The sequence below is a fragment of the Adelges cooleyi genome, unplaced genomic scaffold (assembly GCF_023614345.1).
Source record: "Adelges cooleyi isolate 19-005CV unplaced genomic scaffold, UGA_ACOO_1.1 ACOO_flye_CR_arks_rails_tigmint_CR_PRNA_651, whole genome shotgun sequence".
Taxonomy (NCBI): Eukaryota; Metazoa; Arthropoda; class Insecta; order Hemiptera; family Adelgidae; genus Adelges; species Adelges cooleyi.
In genome coordinates this window covers 12,255,269-12,282,885 of record NW_026096352.1, presented here as the reverse complement: position 1 = coordinate 12,282,885, position 27,617 = coordinate 12,255,269, and the positions used below count along the sequence as shown (strand labels likewise).

At 29.3% G+C, this 27,617-nt stretch overlaps 2 protein-coding genes and 1 pseudogene across 2 annotated transcripts; all 3 read left to right on the top strand.

Annotated features, from left to right (window-relative positions):
* Positions 1–284: 284 nt before the first annotated feature.
* Positions 285–11,874, top strand: LOC126845035 (probable cytochrome P450 6a14). The gene is made up of 9 exons (XM_050583614.1): positions 285–1,020; positions 1,776–2,000; positions 3,605–3,856; positions 4,046–4,187; position 7,306; positions 8,585–9,497; positions 10,416–10,640; positions 10,742–10,993; positions 11,085–11,874. The coding sequence occupies exons 1-9, from the start codon at positions 381–383 to the stop codon at positions 11,252–11,254; spliced, it is 2,820 nt and encodes a 939-aa protein (XP_050439571.1). The 5' UTR covers positions 285–380; the 3' UTR covers positions 11,255–11,874.
* Positions 11,875–12,714: 840 nt separating this feature from the next.
* LOC126844827 (probable cytochrome P450 6a14) lies at positions 12,715–18,694 on the top strand (annotated as a pseudogene).
* Positions 18,695–18,856: 162 nt separating this feature from the next.
* Positions 18,857–27,318, top strand: LOC126844826 (uncharacterized). Its single transcript, XM_050583250.1, is given in 10 exon segments — positions 18,857–19,396; positions 19,398–20,121; positions 21,507–21,731; positions 21,833–21,993; positions 21,995–22,085; positions 22,197–22,352; positions 23,802–24,713; positions 26,185–26,409; positions 26,512–26,763; positions 26,849–27,318. Coding segments are annotated over 10 exon segments (3,108 nt in total). The 5' UTR covers positions 18,857–19,204; the 3' UTR covers positions 27,019–27,318.
* The last annotated feature ends 299 nt before the right edge of the window (positions 27,319–27,617 follow it).

Sequence of the window (27,617 nt, the reverse complement as noted above, 5' to 3'; positions counted from 1 at the left end):
AAACTAATAATTGAATACAAAGTCAAACTACGTCATACGTTATTTACAACAACAAATTTATAGAATAAAAATATATTACAGAATTACAGCTTTAGTTGTATATTGGATGTAATGCAATCATGTTATCTATAGTAGGTACATCGATTTTAACCAGTAGCTGGTTTTTGTACTCAGGCGCGTTGTTCGTAGTTTTAGGATTTCTATTGTATTACTTTAGCATCTCCACTCATGGATACTGGCTCAAAAGAAACGTGCCCCACGACCGGCCAGTGCCGCTATTGGGAAATTTTACCCGCAGTTTGATTGGACTTGATCATCAGACGGAGTTCTTTGGAAGGCTTTACAAACAGAGTTCCGGGCACAAATACTGGGGACTTTACATGATGAGAACGCCAACCTTAATGCTTCGCGATCCGGATCTTATCAATAAGGTGCTCAATAAAGATTTCTGGCATTTCACCGATCAGGGTTTTCCCGTAGATATCAACGCTTCTCCTATAAACAACGGCCTGTTTTCTATGAAAGGTCAGGAATGGAAAATCATGAGAAGCAAATTGAGCCCAGCTTTCACATCCTCAAAACTAAGAAGCATGCTAGATCAGATAAAAGATTGTAGTGACCAATTAATCAGAAATTTGAAATTGAAATTAATGCAATCGGACGTGTTAGAGGTGCGTAGCATCATATGCGATTATTCGATTGACGTGATCGGCACTTGCGCTTTTGGACTGCAGTTAAACACCATCGTTGATGACAACTCGTTATTTCGTAAAGCGGGAAGAGCTGTATTCGCGCCGTCACTTAGACTTCTACTAAAAGATATGTTCCAGTATATCTCACCAGTATTGAGAAAAATGTTAAAAATTTACGACTTCCCTAAGTTTGCAACAGATTTTTTTGAAAATTCTTTTCGTCAAACAATGGAATACAGAGAAAAGAACCGTATCACAAGAAATGACTTTGTGCAATGCTTGCTACAGGCCAAGACAGACTTGATCATCAATAAATCAGAGCCATCAGGTAACTGATAAATACTATAGGTGTTAAATATTAACAATTAATAATATATTTATATGAATATAGCCGAATAACATTACATTTTTTACTTTAATATACAACACAATACAAATTTAATTTAATAGTTTCTTATTAGATGATCAATTTTATTAGAACATTTTGACATTTTCATGTATTAGCTCTGGCACATAACCCTGGCACATTTCCGAAAAAAGCGTTACCAAAAAAGAAATGGGGTTGAAGATGAAGTTGGGGTGGGAATAGGAATGGGGTGGAATTAGCTGTGCAAATAATCGAAAAAAGCATAACGAAAAAAGTGTTACGAAAAAAAGCGTTACGCTGTTATCTGATATGAGATAAGATAAGATATGTTGTACGTTCAACGTTCAAATTAGAACTAAATAATAAATTCAAAATAGTTTAATTCTCTATGTTAAGTTACTTTTGGCCAGATAATAAACACTACAATTTTAGTCAGAAACTTGATTGTACATAATTTTTTAATCTCCTTGGCCTTAAGCTGTAACTGGAAGCTCCATGTAATTTTTTTTTTTTAATTATAATTCCACAACTAATCTAAATTTATTCGGTACTTCAACGAGACATTAAAATGCTCTTTCGTGGTTGCAGACTTGACTGAAAAACTTTTTCGACTGAGTACCACTTGGTCTTCTAGTATTTTAATTGTACTACCTATATGAATTTAGATGATTGAACAATTAATATTTTTATGTTATTATTTTATTATTTTATGACAGTGAGCTTTAAAGAAATGGATATAATAGCCAATGCTTTTTTTTTGTTCCTGGCCGGTTTCGAGACGGTATCTACGACTATGAGCTTCTGTTTATATGAATTAGCCTTGAAAAAACCCATTCAAGATCGTGTTCGCGAAGAAATCTTAACCGCAAAGTCGAACCATAACGGCGATCTTAACAATGGGTTTTTAGCAGAACTACCATATGTCGAAATGGTTTTAGCAGGTTAGTAGCATTAATCTATATCTAGTTATACATACGAGGTGTGTATGACAGGGGGATATTTTAAAACGTACTATTTCTATCTTTTGTTCTTTCCAGAAACATTGATTTTCTGTCGTAGCTTTAAAATATACAAAAATGGTTTTGTAGGTTTTAAAACAACTGGAAATAGTACCCTTCGCATTTACTTTAACTTCTTTTGCTATATTTATAGTATAGAACCTAAAGCGTTTTGACGTGATCGTTTGTAAAATATCTGGAATGTGTTTTGCCGCATTTAAAAAAACAATCACTTATTTGTCATGGGAAGTAGAATGTTTTGATGCAATTTGTAAATAGTTAGATTTGACATAATATTGGACATGGAAATAGTACTTTAAGTCACAATTACCGATTTTTAAATTCAATTAAACATTGGAAATATTACGTTTTGACAGATATAATTTGACCACACCATTCAATTCCTCGTCTATTTTTTCATAAAAAAAGATGTATAAATAAATTTATGCAAATTTTGTAATACTAAGTACAGTGTAGGCAATATTTTTAAAGAAATTTGCTCCTTTAGGATATGTTTAGACAATTAAGTTACTATATAAACATGTTTGCATAGCCTCTACATTTTAGTTAAATAACAACATGTTTGTTAACAGTCAACGAAAATGTTTATGAAAATCCTGAGAAGTAACTGTATGAAAAACTTAATTTAAAATAAACATAAAATTTAGTTCGTCGTTCCTTACTGACAGATCGGCACGACGTTGTTGCTGACCGCAGTTTATCGACAAATGACAATGTGTTGTGTCTTTGTTTAGCTGTGACGATTTTTGTGTGTTAGGTATTTTGTGGTATTAGTTGGTATTGTTGTGATATGATCTGTAATTATTATTATTGTATTCAAAGTATTATATTTTACATTCACATATACTCGTATAAAAAACTACTGATATCCCAACAAAAACACTTCGTTAACTCGGTGTAAATAGTTGCTAAGTAAAAAAAACAAAAAGTATTTCAACATAAGCCTTAAAATACGTTATATAATATAGGAACTAAGTAAATACCATAATGTAATATATGTAATATGTATTATATATTGTTGCCAACAAATAAAAATCTGTCTACATATTATTACAGTCTTGAAAAAATGTAAATTTAGTTTACTTGGCCGGAGGTCGAAGTTTGTTTTCCTACTTCCGACTTAGTAAATATACCAGTTGTTAAAATAAGAAATCTATAACAGGAAAACAAACCTATATTATGGTATTTACTTTATGTTGAAACACTTATTCATTTTTTTTTTTGACTTTGCGACCCTTTACACTTTTAAATAACTCTACAATCTGGTATGTTATTTAATACGAAGTTTCGTTAATATATTTCTACATAACAAATATTTTTTTATGAATTACTCAAGAATACCCAATTCAGAGGTATGGCATGATTTGAAGCGTGTCACAAAAATTATATTATATTTACTAATGATTTTTTAAAAAAAATACAAAAGTGCTGTCCATACCGAAAAGCTCTTTAAGAGTAAAATAAGCTAATTTATATTATTATATTTTTCTTTCTATACATTTTTTACATACATGATTTTTTTGTAGAAACTCTACGTATGTATCCACCTTTATCAATAATCTTCAGAGAGGCCTCAAAGTCCTACCAAGTTCCTGGAGAAGATTTGGTAATAGAAAAAGGAACTAAAATTGCTATACCTGCATACAGTCTACACATGGATCCAATGTATTACCCTGATCCGATTACCTTCAATCCGGAACGTTTTACTCCCGAAGAAAAAGCCAAAAGGCCAAGCGGGGTTTATATGCCCTTTGGAGAAGGACCTCGTCAGTGTTTAGGTAAATACAGCTTTGCGGTTATCATTAGATGACATAAGTTGAAAAATTATTTAAAATCTTTTCACGGTAAAATATATTTTGTTTTGCTGTTCACTAGACGGAAACCTCGAATTAATAAGTATAAACTATTATGTTACTGATTAAATGTTTATCTGAGTTTAATAATAATACAATTTTCAATATTTATAGGTAAGCGTTTTGCCGAAATAGAAATGAAATTGGCACTTTCAGAAATATTATCAAAATACGAAATAGAACCATGTGAAAAAACTGATGCTCCAATGAAATTTAAGAAACTAACTTTGAATACTGTACCAGAAAATGACATATGGTTGAAATTTAAGAGGCTTGATTTATAATTCAGCATCATTAAGAAACTATAAAAAACTTATTGTTTTAAAATGATTTGTAAAATACTTTGAACAACTACTAATAAAGTATACACTGTTTTGTTTATTGCTATTATTTCATTTTTGATCGTCTTATACACTATAAAAAGTTAATAATTTCTGTTCTTATGGTCTCTTTTATATGAAACGTGGTAATATGAGTTTAGAAGCTATTGCCACCAGGATATACTATATCCATATACTATCTAAATAACCGCCATAAAGTAGGGACAGTAATAATTCTCATTGCCTATAAAAAAGAGTATACTTAATTTCTTAGAAAAATCTTAGTTCATATTAGCACTTGTCTAATTGATACTTACTTAATTTGCTGACTGTTGTTTTATTTTTAACTAAATGAAATCGTAATTGGTCACTTCGATTCCCTAATAATAACTAAGCTTGGTAGTTTATGAAGCTGTAAATTGTATTTATTTATTTTATTGTTAAGATAACGCTTCCGGACCATAATTAATTGTTGTATAAAAGCAGAGTTTGCACGAACGAATATTGTGGCAATGGTAATAGTACTAAATTCACCTTATTTTCTTAGAAAAGTATTTTTTTCTACACCGTCATTTAAAATTTTTAAAAATCGAATGGAACATGAAGATAGATATTTTTTAAATAGAATTCATAGAATGGGACACTCAAAACAAATGTTTTTCTTATAGTTCAGACATTGTATTATTAAAATAGGTATTTTTGGAAAAAATTTGAATTAAAATAAAATATTCTCTGTAATTGATATTTAATTCATTAAGTAAAATAAAAATACAAAATAAACTTTGTCTACGTAAAATTTTCTTTTTCTTTTGGTTTTAGAAGTATTACAATCAAAACGGTGTTCGTGAATTCCTCTACCTCTTACATATGAACAAAAAAAATCATATTAAATACTACTCTAATAATAAATGTATTAATTTAAATAATCTATTGACAAAAATAAATTCTTGGCATAAATTGAAAAAAAATATTTGAAAAAAAAAATTCCATAATATGACTACTACCGTTTTTCCCCTGTGCCCTTCAACTTTTTTTTTGAAAAATAACAAATTCATCTAAAGACAAAATAGGAGTAAAGAAAACAATTAGAGATTTATAAAATACACCGTGAAAATGTAATAAATGTTTTGTAGGTAATAGGTTAGGTTTAAAGAACATAAAAATCAAGAAGTGCACCAAGCTCCAGCGAGGGACATTTATTGGATACTAATGTAGTATAAAATTAGTAAAATTTCTATAAATTATAAATAATTTTTAAGCAAATCATATTAAAGAGGCAATAAAAATGTTAAAAATTAAGAATAATTTGTTTACTGTTAAGTCTATTACATCTCACACATTTTACTAGTTCGTTTTTGTTTGGCCATTATCAGTCTCAGTCTGTTGTAAACGCTGATGATGATAACATTAGTTAAGGTTATTTTTAAATATTATTATATTATTTACTACGTATAAAAACAAAACAAAAATCATGTAAACTAAAATCTGAAGATTAAGTTAGTTAATTAATTATGTATTATTAATTCTTACAATTATTTCCTTCTAATTTAGCTTTAAATTTTCAAATTTTCTAAAATTTACTAAAGAAGATAAAGCAATATATATATATATATATATATTAAATAATTAATAATTCATCTATCCTCAAATTATATATTCAGCTTATATATAAAATAAACAAAACAGGGCGTTATAATAACTCATTTTGGGTATAACATACTCGATTTGTTTTTTATTAATGAACGCACTATTTACACTAATTTTTTGTTTTATATTTTTAAATAGATCATACACAAATATAAACTTTATTTCGAGATACCAATACTTGTCATTATTGTAATTAAGCTACTCTAATCCACTTGTCAAAAGCTTTTGCTATATCTAGGAAAACTGCAATTACGTTTTCATTAATGCCAATATGTTTTTGATAAACTAAGTTGTATGATAAATCATTTACCTGTGTTGAACCAAAATGGTTCCTTATTATAGTTTTATCATCTTCTAAAAAGTTTATAAGTCAAATAAAGTCAATCAAATTGGTTACAAGGTTTAAAAATCCAAAAATTATTTTATCGAAACCAGCGTCCTTCAATTAGTTTATCATACTTATCACTTATTTTTTTTCTCTCGTTGTATTATTAATTTCTTTCTAAGGAAGTTTAACGTTAGGACTAACTTAAACAATTTAGATTTAATAAATTAACTATTGTTGTCCTTATAAGAATGGTAAATTTGTTTTTGTAAATATTATAGAGTTTAAGTGATGTTTTATTATGAGAAAACGATTAAAAAAAAAATGATCACCTTTTCTAGTGAACATATTTATAAATAACTTGAGGCCATAATGAGCCATCATATATAAATAGTCATTATCAACGTTTGGTACCTACAATTTCAATATAAATATCTCCTATTATTTCAGTACATTCATTATATTACTTTTCTCTATCATTAATAATGCCTAGCCTTATTATAAAAACATAACTATTATTAGGTGATGATCTGTACACATAATAAACAAACGTATGTTTACTGATAGCCTTAATATAATATTTCACTAGCCAAAACAATATTATTTATATAGGAATACCATTACAGCATTTTTAGTAAAAATAATCATTCCATCATTATGTTTTCCTTTATTAGTTGAAAAATACGTATTGTAACCAGAAATAAAGTAGTTATATTAAGTTCTCAATATTAAATATCAACTTTTTATCATGTATATTTAATATATATATATGTATGTATATATAGTTCCCCAAGAATAACAATAATTCAAGTTTGCATCGACACTAAGTATATTAATATACATTACACTTAAAAACGTATTATTATTATTTTTGTTTAATTTAAATTGTTTTATGTAATCTATTATATTATCTATTACGGTCACATTAAAATAATAATTTGTATAGTCATTTGATCATTGAGGTATACATATCAATACTTTATTGCTGTTGATCCTATAAATATTTTAACACTATAATAATGCAGTGTTGGTAAGTTGTGACAATATTTTTTTCATAATTTAAATAAAGTGATTTTATTGAGGGTTGATAAATAATGTTTATACAAATCGATTGTTATTTTTCTTTGAGTGTTGTCGAGTCTTTCCATGTTGTATCAATATTCTTAGCAAATAATTTTTTTTCTTAGTATGTACCATAGTTTTAAGTTTAAATTCTGCCAAGTTAATAATACGCAGACGTTTTTTCTGCTTGTCTACAACTTTTAAAACAATCCGAAAATTATTGTTAATTGTAAAGTTTATAACTAACTTAAATATGTTTGTACAGGTTTCATGTTTAGAATCTGGGACGCCAACAATATTTACAATATTGACACAAGCTTTTTTACTTAAATTTGTTAACTTCTCCTACTGAAAATTAATTTTTTTTTTATTTAAATTATTGACATATCTTTATTAACTCTACAAACCTCTAAGAAATTGCGTGTTTGGTTTTTTTCCGGAATAAATTTGATGTACGTTAACTATTATGATGTAATTATGTACATAACTTGTTTCTTTCATACTCAAATTGATTATTGATATCATATAAGACAAATGGTTTAATCATCTGGAATACATAAAGGTTTAAGCCAAACAGGTTTTGAATACAAAAAAAAAATGGACTATACCGTATGGTTAACAACCTTGGGTATGATATTAATAACTGAAAGTCGTGATCCCTTTCTGAGAACTTCTAATGCATCAGCTATTAACTAAGAACCAGGTAAGAACTTTAAAAAAAAACTGATGTTCCCACAAAGTAGAAAAAGCTAAGTGTAACTACTATTCCTGATAATCGGATGTGGTTAAGATAAAAACTAAATAGATCCTTAGTTTATTATTATTATAGTTAAATATTCATAAGTCATTATTTTATGTTAAATGTATTTTTTTAAATGTAATAATTCATTATATTGTAGGATGTGAAATTTTAGGAGTGAACACTAAGAGTGGTTTCATGTCCTTGGTCGGAACCATCTAAGTCCCATTATTTATATGTGCACTAAGTTAGTGGCTGCAATGCTTTCAAACAAATAGGAAAGTATAAACAGATCGCAGAGCAAAAAATTCCACGATTTGAAATAATAGTAATTATAAAGTTAAGATACATTAGGGATGTCATTGCTTCTCAACAATTATTAAATCATCATTATTAAATTGAAAAATATAATTGAATGTGCGTGATACGACAATGGAAAACGCTCTCACTCAAAACCAGTTTCACTACACGACATGTTTTTATACATTAAAATAAGTAGGGACTGAGTTAACCGTACTCACAATTATTAATTTTTACTTTTAGTCTCCTTTCATGCGCAGAATAAATCAACCATGTTATCGTTAGCCAGTACGTCGATTTTTAACGGCACTTGGTTTATGAACACGTGCGCGTTGTCCATAGTTTTAGGATGTTTATTTTATTACTTTAGCACTTCTACTTATGGATATTGGCAGAAAAGGAACGTACCGTACGAACGGCCAGTGCCATTGTTTGGAAATTTCACAACAATCATATTTGGATTCGAACACATTACTGATCTATTTAACAGGTTGTATAAACATAGTTTCGAACACAAGTACTGGGGAATTTACCAGATGAGAACGCCAACGTTAATGCTTCGCGATCCGGATCTCATAACTAAGGTACTCATAAAGGATTTCTCACATTTCACGGACCACGGTATACCTGTAGATATCGACGCTACTCCTTTGTCAAACCATCTGTTCGCGATGAATGGACAAAAATGGAAAATCATGAGAAACAAAATGAGCCCAGTCTTCACATCTTCAAAACTGAAAAACATGCAAGATCAGATTAAAGAATGTAGTGACCAATTAATGAAGAATTTGGAAATGAATTTAATTCAATCAGACGTGTTAGAGGTGCGTGACATCATGGGTGATTATTCGACGGACGTAATCGGTACTTGCGCTTTTGGGCTTCAGTTAAACGCCATCGTTGATAAAGATTCGCCATTCCGGAAAGCCGGAAAAGCTGTGTTTACGGTTTCACTGAGGTCGGTTGTAAAAGATTTGGCCACTTTTATTTCACCATCATTTAGGAAACTGCTGAAAATTGCCGACGTCCCTCCAGAAGCAACAGATTTTTTCGAATCTTCGTTTAACCAAACGATGGACTACAGAACAAAAAACAATATCGTGAGAAACGATCTCGTGCAGTGTTTAATGCAGGCTAGACAAGATTTAATCATCAACAAATTGGAACCATCAGGTAATCGTTGAGTTTTAGATTGAAAGCTAACATTTTATTTTCACCATCACTAGTTACATAATAATTATTCATAATTGTGGATTGAATGGGCGAACCATCGTACTGTACACAAAATAAATGAAAAATTTCTAAAAAACAATTTAGAGATTTAATATCATAGATTTTAGACATATTTCAAATAATTTAGTATACATTTATTATACTTAAGATACTAAAAGTATGATATTATAAAAACTCAAACAAAAATAAAAAATGTAATTTGCAATTAATATATAATTCGAATTATTTTTATCATAAATAGTTAGAAAAAATATTAGTTTGGTATAATAATTATATTTTATCTTTTAGTTAATTGTTTTATTTAGATATTAGAATTTTTTTTTTTTTCAATAGCAAAACAATTTAGAAGAATATTTAAGTATATGGTATATGCAGTAAAATATAACGGCTACTTAAAATTAAATTCATTTTAATTTTATCCTAACGAATGGCAACAATTCAATAAAGTAATTTTGTATAGATTATCTAAAAATATATTTTTAGAGAAAATACAAAACACCTTAATAATGTTTTGACAATATAAAAAATTTCCTTCTTGAATATACTTTTAAAATAACTTTTTTACTTTAATTTCTCTTCTTAAAACCAAACCTCCATTTACTTTACTATATAAATATAACAAAATTGTTCTATCTTTTAATTATTCATAAAAATATTCCACTATTCCGTTTTAATAAATTAATCTATAATATAATATGTGGATTGTTGTCACAGTGAACTACAGAGAAACAGATATAGAGGCTAACGCTTTTCTGATAAACATTACATTATATACTGTATCGCCTCCTATAAATTATTGATGAGAATTATTTTCCCACATTTTCGTTTATATAATTTGTCATTTATGTTACTCTGTAGTGAACTATAGAGAAACGGATATAGCTGCCAACGCTTTCCTTATGTTCGTTGCCGGATTTGAGACGGTTTCGACTACCATGAGCTACTGTTTATACGAGTTGGCTCTAAAAAAACACATCCAAGACCGTGTTCGCAATGAAATCTTAACCGCAAAGTCTAAACATAACGGCGAGTTCAGTAACGAGTTCTTAACAGAACTTTCATACCTGGAAATGGTCATATCAGGTCAGTGTCGTAGATTTTTTTTTTCGATATTTAACTAAGATTACCGAATAACTTTTTGAAAGTAAAATAAACTAATTTGTGTACGTACCGGTTTTCCGTAGAAACTCTACGTATGTATCCACCTTTATCGATTATTATCAGAGAAGCTTCAGAGTCCTACAAAGTTCCTGGGGAAGATTTAGTAATAGAAAAGGGTACTAAAATCGCTATACCTGCATACAGCCTACACATGGATCCAATGTATTACCCTGATCCGATTACCTTCAATCCGGAACGTTTTACACCCGAGGAAAAATCCAAAAGGCCAAGTGGTGTTTACATGCCTTTCGGAGAAGGACCTCGTATATGCTTAGGTAATAGTTATTATCAGATAAGAAAACAGGAACAAATATATGTATTATTTAATGATGTTTTACCTAATAATGTTCATTATAATATTTCTAGGAAAACGTTTTGCCGAAATGGAGATGAAATTGGCACTTTCTAAACTATTAACTATGTACCAAATAGAACCCTGTGAAAAAACTGATGTCCCGATGAGACTAAAGAAGCTTGCTCCGACTACTGTCCCCGAAAACGGAATATGGTTAAGATTTAAACGTATCAAATCTTAAATAATTTTTGTTATGATGTCAAACCTATTAATCATTATTGATAAATTAAGTAATTTTCATTTGTCATGTATTTATTTTGTTTATTAATTCAATGTGTTATGGGCTTTTACTTATTTATCATGACTAATAAAATTTTAAACAAATTTAACATGCTCTGAGACAACAGTTCTAATAAGGTCTAAGTGAATATTATGTTTATGAAATTTGGTTTGAGAAATTTCCACGATTACTTGTAATGTTTTTACAATACATATTTAAAAATTCTAACTATTAAAATTGTACAGAAATTTTAATTGGGTGTAAACATTTTTAGTGCTTTTTTTTAACTAATAACAGTGTTATTTGTTATTAGAAAACTGTATCCGATCTGATTAATTTTCCCGACTTTGACATAGTTATATAACCCTAGTTCTCTTAGGTTTTATACATAAAGAAATGAATCTCTAGACAATATATTTAACAAATAATAATAGTGATTAATGTATGTTTATAAATACATTTTTAATTGTAATAACTCAATTGTCATTGATTAATTCTATTATAGTACTTTACATTTTTACTATGTGTATAAAAGACAAAACATAATTGTATTTAGGTATCGATATATGTATTTTCTGACAACTATTATATGAAGTGTGATCTATTAGAATTAAATAAATGTTTAAGCGCTTTAATTGAATTCATATGTTTGAGCTATGTGTACAAGGACTTGCAATTTCTTATTTCTACTAGGTTAACTTTTATGAAAAGAATGATAAAGTCAAAGGTCTCTAAATTTTAGAGACGAAAAATAAATGAAAAATTTCTAAATAACAATTTAGAGATTTAATATCATAGATTTTAGACATATTTCAAATAATTTAGTATACATTTATTATACTTAAGATACTAAAAGTATGATATTATAAAAACTCAAACAAAAATAAAAATTTTAATATGCTATTAAATTATAACTCTGAATTATTTTTATCATAAATAGTTGGAAAAAATATTAGTTTGGTACAATGATTATATTTTATCTTTTAGTTAATTGTTTTATTTAGATATTAGAATTTTTTTTTTATTCAATAGCAAAACAATTTAGAAGAATATTTAAATATATGGTATATGCAGTAAAATGTAACGGCTACTTAAAATTAACTTCATTTTAATTTTATCCTAACGAATGGCAACAATTCAATAAAGTAATTTTGTATAGATTATCTAAAAATATATTTTTAGAGAAAATACAAAACACCTTAATAATGTTTTGACAATATAAAAAATTTCCTTCTCGAATATACTTTTAAAATAACTCTTTTACTTTAATTTCTCTTCTTAAAACCAACCTCCATTTACTTTACTATATAAAAATAACAACATTTTTCTATCTTTTAATTATTCATAAAAATATTCCACTATTCCGTTTTAATAAATTAATCTATAATATAATATGTGGATTGTTGTCACAGTGAACTTTTTTCGAATCTTCGTTTAACCAAACAATGGACTACAGAAAAAAAAACAATACCGTGAGAAACGATCTCGTGCAGTGTTTAATGCAGGCTAGACAAGATTTAATCACCAACAAATTGGAACCATCAGATAATCGTCGAGTTTTAGATTAAATATTCTAATTTTATCATCGCCATTGTATTGCACACTTGGTTAACTAAAAACAGATCGTGTGTACAAAAAGCCAACACAACAATTTAGAGATGTAATACTATATTATTTAGACATATTTATAATTGTCTAGTATATTTTTCTATTTTATCTCTAAAACTTAAAATTGATTACTATTAAAGTATTATGTTAGTTTGATACACTTAAACTAAAAAAACTAAATTTTCATAAATAAAATTAATAATTATAACTCAAAGTCTTTATGTCTTTGTAACTTTAAAAAAAAATAGTTGCAGATACAGTAAATATATTTTTTTCTTGGTAATTTTTTTATTTAAACAATTTATTGTTCAAACGTATTTGAAATTAAGATTTTTTTCAAAAATACTAGATAATACAAATGAAAATGCAAAAATAAAATATTTCATTTGAATTCTATGTTTTTAGATAAAACTACATTCAGTCCATATCTAAACCAGATTATATTGTTTTTACAATAAATAGTTTATTTTTTAGTATTAAAAAAAATATTATATTGTTTTAAGATTATTTATAAAAATATAAATTATTAATTAATAAAAAAAACCGTGTGTGTACATCGTATAATATTTTATGAAATTTAAAAAAACGGCTATTAAAAATGAATCACGTTTGAATTATAGCAAACAGAATAGCTATAATTTACATAAAAATAGTTTTGCAAGTTTCATCCTCTTCGAAAAAAACATGAAAAGCCCTTATCATTTTTTAACAATAATATAATTATAATCCCGAATATCCGCTTAAAATAACTTCTTTTCCTTGTTCCTTCTTAAAATCAAATTATTTTTATTTTAGAGTATTGAATTAAAACAATTGTACCAAATAATAAAAGTACATTTTCTTGTATTATACAAAAAGAAACCTGATCATATTTTTTGACATAATTTTAAAAAATCCATAATATTAAATGAAATTTCAATACAGTACCATAAACAATAGATTCATTATATATTAGATACAGTACCGGCGCCTATAATTTATTAATAAGAATCATCTGACTATTCCGTTTTTATAATTTGATCTACTTGTGTATACTGTATCGCCTCCTATAAATTATTGATGAGAATTATTTTCCCACATTTTCGTTTATATAATTTGTCATTTATGTTACTCTGTAGTGAACTACAGAGAAACAGATATAGCAGCAAACGCTTTCCTTCACGTTCGTTGCCGGGTTTGAGACGGTTTCGACTACCATGAGCTACTGTTTATACGAGCTAGGCTCTGAAAAAACACATATCTAAGACCGTGTTCGCAATGAAATCTTAACCGCAATGTCTAAACATAACGGCGAGTTCAGTAACGAGTTCTTAACAGAACTTTCATACCTGGAAATGGTCCTATCAGGTCAGTCATTGCTTTTTTGTCATTATTTAACTAAGGTTACTGAATAACTTTTTGAAATTAAAATAAACTAATTTATATAAATACATGTTTTCTGTGGAAACTCTACGTATGTATCCACCTTTATCGATAATTATCAGAGAAGCTTCAGAGTCCTACAAAGTTCCCGGTGAAGATTTAGTAATAGAAAAGGGAACTAAAATCACTATACCTGCATATAGTCTACACATGGATCCAATGTATTACCCTGATCCGATTACCTTCAATCCAGAACGTTTTACACCCGAAGAAAAAGTCAAAAGGCCAAGTGGTGTTTACGTGCCTTTTGGAGAAGGGCCTCGTATATGCTTAGGTAATAATTTTAATAGTTTATAGTTATTATCAGATAGGAAAACAGAAACCTAGAAATTTACATATAATTATGTTTTAGCTAATAATTTCCTTTTTGTTATTTTTAGGCAAGCGTTTTGCCGAAATGGAGATGAAATTGGCACTTTCTAAGTTACTAACTAAGTACCAAGTAGAGCCTTGTGAAAAAGCTGATGTTCCCATGAAACTGAAAAAGCCAGCTATCACCACTGTTCCCGAAAATGGGATATGGTTAAAATTTAAACGTACAGATTTTTAAATAATTTTACTGTAAAAGTTATAAATGATTATTACGTGATAAATCGATTCATTTTCAATCATTATTAATTAATATCCATTGATTCTTTTTGGCTATGGTTTTTACATTTTTACCATAGTTAATCAAATTTATAAAAAAAAATTTTTTTTTGAGGTAGGATAATTTGCTGTTACCACAAAATATATTTAATGGTTTAACTTTTATTAAAACAAGTAGACACAATTTAACAGAATTGTGTACAATTTATTGGACATTTATTTTTAACTACCTATAGTTGGTGTTATTTTTCATTTGGAAACGGTATCCGATTCAATACAATTTCCTAACTTTGACATAGTTACTTTAATTTATTTACTTTAAAATTGTGTAAATCATACGTTTTGATAAAGTGCGCCTAGTTTTATTATGTGTTATACGTCTTATGATAAGGAAGTTCTGAGAAAAATTGTAGGAGAGAACACTATGTATGGTTTTGTGTTTTTGGTCGTAGACTCTTTGTCACATTGTTCATATGTGTATATAATCATTGATTTTATATTAATAATATAAAACAAGTTTAGCGTTTCACTAAAAACTAAACAAAATTTAAATAATTCTAAAAGAAATATAAAATTGTAATAATTAAAAAAATGATCGATTTACAGCACTATAATTTTAACGAACATAAGCCAGATTAGTTTCCTGTATTGTTATGTTTTAAATAAGTATTCTATTAGGTACACATTGTACGCTATCGGCTGGAATGCTTCTGAAGGTATAAAATATTAAACGGATCAAACAATTTTTATTGAAAAAATAGTACTTATAAATTTGAAAAAACCGGTGATGTCATTGCTTTGAAATTATTTTATTGTTTAAATTACATACTTGAATGTTCGTGATAGATAAAGCTACTCCAATAGATAATGTTTCCACTCAGAAACAGCTTAATTACTCAACAAGCTTTTATTCATAAAATAAACAGGGTCTTAGTTTAAAAAATGATAAGACCATACAACAGAATTCATTTTTACTTTTAGTCTTCTTTAAACCGCAAAATAAATCAACCATGTTGTCATTAGCCAATACGTCGATATTTACCGGCACTTGGTTTATGTACACGGGCGCGTTATTCATAGTTTTAGGGTGTTTATTTTATTACTATAGCATTTCTACTTATGGATATTGGCAAAAAATGAACGTGCCGTATGACCGGCCGGTGCCAATGTTTGGAGATTTTACAGCAATCATCTTTGGATTCGAACACCTTTCTGATCTTTTCAAAAGATTGTATAAACATAGTTACGGACACAAGTACTGGGGATTGTACCAGATGAGAACGCCAACGTTAATGCTTCGCGATCCGGATCTCATAACTAAGGTACTTATAAAGGATTTCTCACATTTCACTGACCACGGTATACCTGTCGATATCGACACTACTCCTCTGGCGAATCACCTATTCTCGATGAATGGACAAAAATGGAAAATCATGAGAAACTATATAAGCCCCGTTTTCACATCTTCAAAATTGAAAAACATGCAAGGTCAGATTAAAGAATGTAGTGACCAATTGATGAAGAATTTAGAAATGAATTTAATTCAATCAGACGTGTTAGAGGTACGTGACATCATGGGTGATTATTCGACGGACGTAATCGGTACTTGCGCTTTTGGGCTTCAGTTAAACGCCATCGTCGATAAGGATTCACCTTTCCGAAAAGCCGGAAAAGCTGTGTTTACATTGTCACTCAAATATGTTGTGAGAGATGTTATCACTTTTATTTCACCATCGTTAAGAAAAATGTTGAAAATTGCCGACGTCCCTCCAGAAGCAACAGATTTTTTCGAATCTTCATTTAACCAAACGATGGACTACAGAACAAAAAACAACATCGTGAGAAACGATCTCGTGCAGTGTTTGATGCAGGCTAGACAAGATTTAATCATCAACAAATTAGAACCATCAGGTAATCGTTGATATTTTATATGATATCAATTAAATATTTTAGTACCACCTACTATAAATTATTGATAAGAATTCTCTGATTATTCCGATTTTTTAAGTGAATGTACAATTTATGTTGTCGCAGTGAACTACAAAGAAACGGATATAGCAGCAAACGCTTTTCTTATGTTCATTGCCGGATTTGAGTCGGTTTCGAACACCATGAGCTATTGTTTATATGAACTAGCGATGAAGAAACACATTCAAGACCGCGTTCGGGATGAAATCTTGACCGCAAATACCAAACATAACGGCGAGTTCAATACCGAGTTCTTAATAGATCTTCCATACCTCGAAATGGTCATATCAGGTTAGTTTGATTGCTTTTTATACAATACTTAAGGGTATTGAAAGCGGTCTGCTTTTAATATATTTCGGCCATGTTAGTTAATTTACCAGTTTAATTGTATAAGCATCAAGGTATTGTTTTTATTAAAATAGTTTTTTCTATGAGTAAAGCTTTTTTGATTTATTTTATACCAAAAAAAACAGAAAAATATCGACCATGTTATAAAGGATGCCGATTTTCATTTCAATATTTTATTTTATTGTAATTAAATTAAATACATTTGCAATTTTTCAGATTGATTTTTTTACAAATAAAAGCAAACATTTTTATAAAATCGGTTTTCTACATAACCCAGCTTTGTTGCTGGAGAACTCATGTATTAAAACAGAATTTAAATCAAACCATCATAAATAGTTGCCACTTTTTTAACTTTTTGGTCAAAAACGTCAAAAAAATTGAACGCATGCACAATCCTCTTAAGAGGACGTCACACACTGGTTATTTTCTTTAAGAATCCCGCCTTGCTTGGATACATTTTACAAAAACTGTAATCAAAACTAAGAAACCTAATTTTCACATAATATGGACAACAACATTGAAAATGCTCTACCATGACCTTTTTATAAATATTTCAACCTGTTAATGAACTGAAACTTATATTGAAAAAATACAGATGCAAGAGCACAGATAATTTTGACATATATATGTATAAATTTCTTTCCTAAACTATACATAAGGCCTTAGAAAAATTAATCTGCGTAAAAATGAGGAAAAATTTTTAATTTATCCTATAAAAATGACTGTGATAGTCTTACAAAAAAAATGGCAATCAACAAAGTATCCTCATTACTGTATTAATAAGTATACATTTTAGTTCATTTTTCGAAAAATTGCTTATTCTATACTCCTTAGAAACGGCCTGGGTAAAATAGACAAATTTATTAACACACATTTATTTTTCATAGAAACTCTTCGTATGTATCCACCTTTATCGGTAATTGCCAGAGAAGCTACAGAGTCCTACAAAGTTCCCGGAGAAGATTTAGTAATAGAAAAGGGTACCAAAATTGCTATACCGGCATACAGTATACACATGGATCCAATGTACTACCCGGATCCGATTACCTTCAATCCGGAACGTTTTACACCCGAAGAAAAAGCCAAAAGGCCAAGCGGTGTTTACATGCCTTTCGGAGAAGGGCCTCGTATATGCTTAGGTAATAATTTTAATAGTTATAAAATTATGTTATAGATAATAATTTCTTTTTTGATATTTCTAGGCAAGCGTTTTGCTGAAATGGAGATGAAATTGGCACTTTCTAAACTATTAACTAAGTACCGAGTAGAGCCTTGTGAAAAAACTGATGTTCCCATGAAACCGAAAAAGTTAGCTCCAACTACTGTTCCGGAAAACGGAATATGGTTGAAATTTAAACGTATTGATTCTTAAATCATTTTTGTTATGATGTAAAACTTAATAATGATTATAATGTGATAAATTAATCGTCCTGGGTAAGAAATAATAACATAATATTTAATTCATAAGTTTTTTTTCTAATTAGTGAATAAAATTTGGATCTTCCGTATCACTGCATTATTTCGGGTTTTTACAATTCTTAAGTACACTTATTATTACAACACAGAAAAATAGTTAAATATTAACACGGATAAGTTCCAAGGAAAATTTGTTTAGAGTTACAACAATTGGGTTTGACACGTTAAACGTGTGTTCTCACCTATGGAAGTTGTTACTCACTATCATCTCACCTTTTGTAATCGATTTTAGATTTATGTAATGCAATGGTTTACAAAGGTATGGCCTATTGTACCTTATATATCTCAGGCTTATAATGCTATGTAATTTATACATATTAAACTCATTACAAAACAATAATTAATAATAGTAATTAGAGATACGCCGCCGGAAAACGTTCCCACTTTAAACCAGTCTGATAACACAGCATCGACATATTAATAATAATAAGTAGGGACTCGTTGTATATAACGTAAGACCATCCCGATCAATTAATTTCTACTTTTAGTCTTATTTTATGTATGCATAAATTAATCATGCTATCGTTAGCCGGTACGACGTTTTTTTCTGGCACATGGAGTATGTACACGGGCGCGTTGTTCTTAGTTTTAGGGTGTTTATTTTATTACTTTAGCATTTCCACTTATGGATATTGGCGCAAAAGAAACGTGCCGTACGGCCGACCACTGCCAATGTTTGGAAATTTCGCAACTGTCATCTTTCGGAATCGAACACATTTCTGATCTTTTCAACAGATTGTATAAACACAGTTCTGGACACAAGTACTGGGGAATTTACCAGATGAGAGCGCCAACGTTAATGCTTCGCGATCCGGATCTCATAACTAAGGTACTCATCAAGGATTTCTCACATTTCACTGACCACGGTGTACCTGTAGATGTCAACACTACTCCTTTAACGAACCATCTATTCACGATGAAAGGACAGAAGTGGAAAATTATGAGAAGCAAAATGAGCCCAGTTTTTACATCTTCAAAGCTAAAAAACATGCAAGATCAGATTAATGAATGTGGTGACCAATTGATGAAGAATTTGGAAATGAATTTAATTCAATCGGACATGTTAGAAGTGCGTGACATCATGGGCGATTATTCGACGGACGTAATCGGTACTTGCGCTTTTGGGCTTCAGTTAAACGCCATCGTTGATAAAGATTCGCAATTCCGGAAAGCCGGAAAAGCCGTGTTCACGGCGACACTTAGAAATGTTGTGAAAGATTTGATCACGTTTATTTCACCATCACTTAGGAAAATGTTGAAAATAGGCGACTTTCCTCCAGAGGCATCAGGCTTTTTCGAATCTTCGTTTAACCAAACGATGGCGTACAGAACACAAAACAATATTGTGAGAAACGATCTTGTGCAGTGTTTGATGCAGGCTAGACAAGATTTAATCGTTAACAAATTAGAACCATCAGGTAATCATTGAGTTTTAGATTTAAAGCTAAAATATTTTTGTCATCTTCACTAGTTACACAATAAATAAAAAAGTGTGGATTAAGTAATCGCACCATTGTACTGTACCCCATTATCTAAAAACTGAATGTTGGCAACCAAAAAAAAAAAACAAAAATTTGTAGATAACAATTTAGAGATAAGTAAAAACATACATTTTCATAATTATTGTTTAGTGTATAACTTTTTTTATTACTATTTTATAATACTTACAATACTACTTTGATAAAATATTTAATGATATACCTAATATAAAACTAAATTTTTATAAATTATTATTTAAAAAAATGTTTGTATTTAGCCAAAATAGTATGGTACAGTAAATATTTTTCTATTCAGATAATTTATTAGACAAAATATAAGATTTATTTTTATTTTTTAACTATGCAAAATGTAATTTAATTACTACATTTTTAGTTAAAATATATGTTCAACATTTTGGGTTTTTCCTAATATTTTTAACAGATATTGTTATGTTATACCATATTTTTCCCAACAAAAATACTTAAAATTTAAATAATACTACTCCCTTTTCTATGTTACTTTGAAAAAAATTGTCTAATTTTTAGCCAAAAAGTTGCCAGTTGTTTTGTTAACATAAAAATAATTTATGTTTGGCAAAAACCTATTTTAATCTTGGGTAATATAAATCATCATATTATGAACTCTTAACCTATTATTACTAGCTGATCTGTGGGATTTACTATAATATAATTGTTTTCTTTCTTACATATTCACGTAAAATTCCAGCCAAACCATTTTTTTAGTGGTTATAACTTTATATATTCGTCGACAAACTTTAACCAAAGTCTATGTTTCTCCCACACCCTACCTAAAAATTAAACTAAGCATTACATTTATGAAATTGTAGTTAAAAAAAAATTTATACTCTTTCTCGTACAATAAGAAAAAAAAACAATTATTCCTTGCTTAGTTTAAAAATATCCTTAATAATAATATCTCTGTTATTATAAATATAATATGTACAACTATAAGCAGATAAACATTATATTATATGAATTGTTTCATGCAAAAAGGGCATAAAACATCATTTTATCAAAAACGTGATTATTACAGATTCGTTATCACTTTACTTATCCAATAATGTTAAAACGGCTTTAGTCTCATTACTAAAGCCTATTGTAAACAAGCATTTTAAATATCAAAAAACATATAATCGTATCTAACATATCAAACGTTTTTTCGTTTTCCAAAAGTTTAAAGTTAAGAACTAAGGCCAATTTTGCATAAAGCTAATCATATACTATATCGCCTCCTATAAATTATTGATAAGAATTAATTTCCCACATTTTCGTTTATATAATTTGTCATTTATGTTACTCTGTAGTGATCTATAGAGAAACGGATATAGCTGCAAACGCTTTTCTCATGTTTCTTGCTGGGTTTGAGACGGTTTCGACTACCATGAGCTACTGTTTATATGAACTGGCTCTAAAAAATCATATCCAAGACCGTGTTCGCGATGAAATCTTGACCGCAATGTCTAAACATAACAGCGAGCTCAATAACGATTTCTTAACAGAACTTTCATACCTGGAAATGGTCATATCAGGTCAGTGTCGTTGATTTTTTTTTTCGATATTTAACTAAGATTACCGAAAAACTTTTTGAAAGTAAAATAAACTAATTTGTGTACGTACCTGTTTTCCGTAGAAACTCTACGTATGTATCCACCTTTATCGATTATTATCAGAGAAGCTACAAAGTCCTACAAAGTTCCTGGAGAAGATTTGGTAATAGAAAAGGGTACTAAAATCGCTATACCTGCATACAGCCTACACATGGATCCAATGTATTACCCTGATCCGAATACGCTTCAATCCAGAACGTTTTACACCCGAAGAAAAAGCCAAAAGGCCAAGTGGTGTTTACATGCCTTTCGGAGAAGGGCCTCGTATATGTTTAGGTATTGCTATTTTTAACAGTTTATAGTTATCATTAGATATGAAAACAGGAAAATAAACGTTTTCATAAAATTATGTTATAGCTATGGTTTTTTTTTTTTTGATATTTCTAGGAAAACGTTTTGCCGAAATGGAGATGAAATTGGCACTTTCTAAACTATTAACTATGTACCAAATAGAACCTTGTGAAAAAACTGATGTTCCCATGAAACCGAAAAAGCTAGCTCTAACTACTGTTCCCGAAAACGGAATATGGTTAAGATTTAAACGTATTGATTCTTAAATACGGGCTAATAAGTTCCGTTAAGCTTGATGATGATGTTTTTTAAGATTTTATTTATTTTTCTGTATTTTAATTATTATATTTTTTTTTCATTCGATTTATTAATTATAGAAAGAAATTTTTTTTATATATGATATTGTTTAATTATTATAATAAGATGAATTTTTGATTTATTGAATTAATAACTTATATTTGACAATACAATAATAAAGTACATACTAACAGGTTACACTCTTATAATAATTGTTTTTATTACATTTTATTTAAACAAATTGTTTAGGGTTTTGTTGGGCCCTAACCTAACCTAACACGGATAGACGTTACCAACTGATAGTTTTTAGTCTGTTCATTTCTCACATCTGGTACACCGTGTTTTTAGTTAAAAAAAAAAAAATTTGAATTTGTGTAAACTTAAAGTCAAAAATGGATACATATGAGTTCCAACTACTGGCAAATTTTCAACCCAAAAGTTTTAAAATTACGGCTAAAAACCCCAAAAAAACAAAAAAACTTGTACCCCCCTCCTAGGGGGGTGGGAAATGGATATAAATTAAATTTGACACAATTGACGTGTGCGGGAATACCAAATAATTATTTCTTATGCATTTCAACTCGATCCGACTCTTTTTCTCGAAATTATAGCCAGTAAAAGTTCCAACTTAAAAACTCGTACGGTTTTTATTTTGTTTTTTCAAATTTCGTCTGTGAAGAATTAAACTTTTTCAACTTTTACCCCCCTAAAGTACAAACTAGATAAAATTTGTGATTTTATAGAATTGCTATTCGAAGGAATTGGTCTAGTATTAAAAAAGTTACAATGCGTACAGCTAAAAAAAAAGCCCACATCAGAGTAAAACCAATACCTTCTCGCTTTGCTTTGAAGCTAAAAATGTTAATAAAATAAGTAATAAAAATAGTAACAATAATATTAAAAGTGAATTTTTGTTCACAATATTATATACTTGAAATAATGTTTTAAAACAATGTTGAGTAATTAATTAATATACAATTAGTCTATTTTAAAATAGATAAATAGAAATCTTGAAATACTGAACTTTAAATAATAATTAAAGTGATCAAATATTTTTTTCTACATTTCAGAATAAAAATTATTTATTCTTAATAACAATGAAATTCAAATTAAATATTTTAATCCTTACTGCCATCATTTAAGTTATTTAATAATAACTTTAAAAACCGTTCCGTTTTATTAAAAATTATTTTTTATGATTCATTTACAGACAAAAAGATAAAATATTTTTTCATATTTAAAATTCTCTATAAGGTAGTAAGGAACACGCTCCCACTACTCAAAACCAGTTTAACTACACGTCATGTTTTTATAAATCAATATAAGTAGGGACTGTGTTTGAAAAAATGCTAAGGCCATACTACAGAATTTATTTTTGCTTGTAGTTTTCTTTCATGCGCAGATAAAGTCCAATCATGTTATCGTTAGTCGGTACATCGATTTTTACCGGCACTTGCTTTATGTACACGTGCGCGTTGTTCTTAGTTTTAGGGTGTTTATTATATTACTTTAGCATTTCCACTTATGGATATTGGCGCAAAAGAAACGTGCCGTACGGCCGACCACTGCCAATGTTTGGAAATTTCGCAACTGTCATCTTTGGAATCGAACACATTTCTGATCTTTTCAACAGATTGTATAAACAAAGTTTTGGACACAAGTACTGGGGAATTTACCAGATGAGAGCGCCAACATTAATGCTTCGCGATCCGGATCTCATAACTAAGGTACTCATAAAGGATTTCTCACATTTCACAGACAAATTTATGCCTTTGGATGTCAATGCTACTCCTCTGTCGAACCATTTGTTTGCGATGAAAGGACAGAAATGGAAAATTATGAGAAGCAAAATTAGCTCAGTTTTTACATCATCAAAACTAAAAAACATGCACTATCAGATTAAAGAATGTAGTGACCAATTGATGAAGAATTTGGAAATGAATTTAATTCAATCGGACGTGTTAGAAGTGCGTGACATCATGGGTGATTATTCGACGGACGTAATCGGTACTTGCGCTTTTGGGCTTCAGTTAAACGCCATCGTTGATAAAGATTCGCAATTCCGGAAAGCCGGAAAAGCCGTGTTCACGGCGACACTCAGATTGCTTATGAGAGATGTTATCACGTATATTTCGCCATCGTTTAGGAAAATGTTGAACTTTAGCGACTATCCTCCAGAGGCAACACAATTTTTCGAATCATCGCTTAACCAAACGATGGACTACAGAAGAAAAAACAATATTGTGAGAAACGATCTTGTGCAGTGTTTGATGCAGGCTAGACAAGATTTAATCATCAACAAATTGGAACCATCAGGTAATGGTATTATATTTTTATTATCACTGTAGTTTCATAATGAATATAAAACAATGAAACTAAACTTCTTAAATAATAATTTAGAGTAGTAATAACATACATTTCAGGCATATTCATACCAAACTAAACTGTGGTTATCGTATTATGACCTATTATGACCTTGTTCAGACTTATCAACACACAAACACGTTGATTTTAATTTTTAAAATTTTTAAAATTTGTTAATCATTTTACCATGCAAATCTGGGATTTACCATCGAATGTAATAGATGCCGTGACATTTTTCCAAGATCATGGTATTTTACCTATAAGACGTGTGTGTGGGTATGGTCATGAATCAAAGTTGTATATTCGAAAACAAATATTTTGGAAATGTAACGTTAAATCATAGAAGTAATTAAAAATAATATCAAAATAGACACAACTGTTTCATTCTGATTGTTGGCGTGATTAAAAGACAGAGGAGTTAAAGTCTCAGGTTTCAACCACTTAACAGTAAACCACACTTTCAATTTCACCTCACTATTACCCCTCACATTAATTATTAATTAAAAAAATTATTGTATTGTATTACGGTGTTCGTCACTGGGAGTCGCGGTAACGGAATTGTGATACCCATTGGTAGTCCACCAGGGTGAGATCCTTTTCCACCGCATATTCAAGTAGTCGCGATAACATACAAGTACCTTCATTACTGTTTACTTTAAACTTAATAATATATAAATATTTAATTTTATAAACAAATTTAAATTTATAATTTGCAATACGCGATAAAATAATTTTTTGAATTATTTGTTTCATTAAATATTTGAAAAATCTACATGTATTTTGACAATATTGTATGGTACAGTAAAAAAATTTTTCTTCCGTTCATTCTTTTTATTCAGATTATTATTTAGTAAAACATTAACAAGAATAATCGATCGATCGTACCTTGGCTTTAGTGGTTCGCCCCTAAGGGGTCCCCTACGACCACGGACCGACTAGTAGCGCTAGGCGCTAATTGCGGGCCGGGGAAGGTGTGTCACAAGAGAAGTGGATCGGCTGAAGGCTCGTTCGGCTCGACGTCACAATAGTCGCCTTTTACGATAGGCGCGAGAACCTGTAACAAGAATAATTTAAAAAAAAAATGTATAGGCGCGTGGTGGACTGAGATAAGGCAGCAATGTATCAACGCTCAACGCAATATATTTGTGTTCTCTCTGCAATATCTATGTATGATTCATGCCTAACAATTTTCTTAGTAACTAAAACTTTATGTTTATGTTGACAAACTCATCATTTTTTGTCTACATTCCTCGCACACCTCGCAGTATTTTTTCTAAATAATTTTCTTGTTGAATAATAAAAGAAACTTAATCTTACTTCCTGATAAGTTAAAAAAAAAACAATTTTTAACTATTCAAATTTTAATACTCCTAAACGTTAATACAATACAACTGCTATTTATCAATTTTTTTGGTTGTCGCAGTGAACTACAAAGAAACAGATATAGCAGCAAACGCTTTTATCACGTTCCTTGCTGGGTTTGAGACGGTTTCGACTACCATGAGCTACTGTTTATATGAACTGGCTCTAAAAAATCATATCCAAGACCGTGTTCGCGATGAAATCTTGACCGCAATGTCTAAACATAACAGCGAGCTCAATAACGATTTCTTAACAGAACTTTCATACCTTGAAATGGTCATATCAGGTCAGAGTCATTGCTTTTTTTTTATTAATTAACTAAGATTATTAAAAAAACTTTTTGAAAGTAAAATAAACTAATTTGTTTGCACGCATGTTTTTTCCGTAGAAACTCTACGTATGTATCCGCCATTATCAATAATCTTCAGAGAAGCTTCAGAGTCTTACAAAGTTCATGGAGAAGATTTGGTAATAGAAAAAGGAACTAAAATCGCTATACCTGCATACAGCCTACACATGGACCCAATGTATTACCCGGATCCGATTACCTTCAATCCGGAACGTTTTACACCCGAAGAAAAAGTCAAAAGACCAAGTGGTGTTTACATGCCTTTTGGAGAAGGACCTCGTATATGTTTAGGTAATAACTATATCAGTTCATAGTTATCATTAGATAGGAGAACAGGAACAAATAAATATACATTACTTAATTGTGTTTTACCTAGGAAAGCGTTTTGCCGAAATGGAGATGAAATTGGCACTTTCTAAACTATTAATTAAGTACCGAGTAGAGCCTTGTGAAAAAACTGATGTTCCCATGAAACCGAAAAAGATAGCTATAACTACTTGTCCCGAAAATGGAATATGGTTGAGATTTAAACGTATTGATTCTTAAATCATTTTTGTTATGATGTAAAATCTAATAATGATTGTTATATGATAAATTAATCATCATAAGTAAGAAATAATAACATAATATCAGACATTTTTTTTGCCTATCTGTTCTTAGTTAATTTTAGCTATGTATTAGTTTGTATTATTATCTTATGATAAAATAGTTCATTTTCAATCGTCTTCAATTAATATTTATTGACTTTCTATACGATATTATGATCTTTACTATAGCTATTAAAATGCAATAAAATGTTTGTATTTATAGCTATATTCTTTTTCAAAAAAATGTATGTACTAACTCTAAGTGAATATTGTATATTGTATAAGTTTTTTGTTTGATAAATGCCTACGATAACATTTAATTACTTTACAAAACACATTTAAAAGTTCTAAAAATATTATAGATCATTTAAAAAGTTTTTAGGAAATTGATTTAACTAATGTTAATGTTATTTTGCTTGTATCCGATTTGATTAAATTTCATGAGTTTGGCATAGTTCAAGACTTTTGCCTTGATAATTTTCACGTTTACTTAAGTGTATTACGTATTATACGTAAACTAATAAATCTCTGACCCAAGTTATTTGACCACGTTTTCAA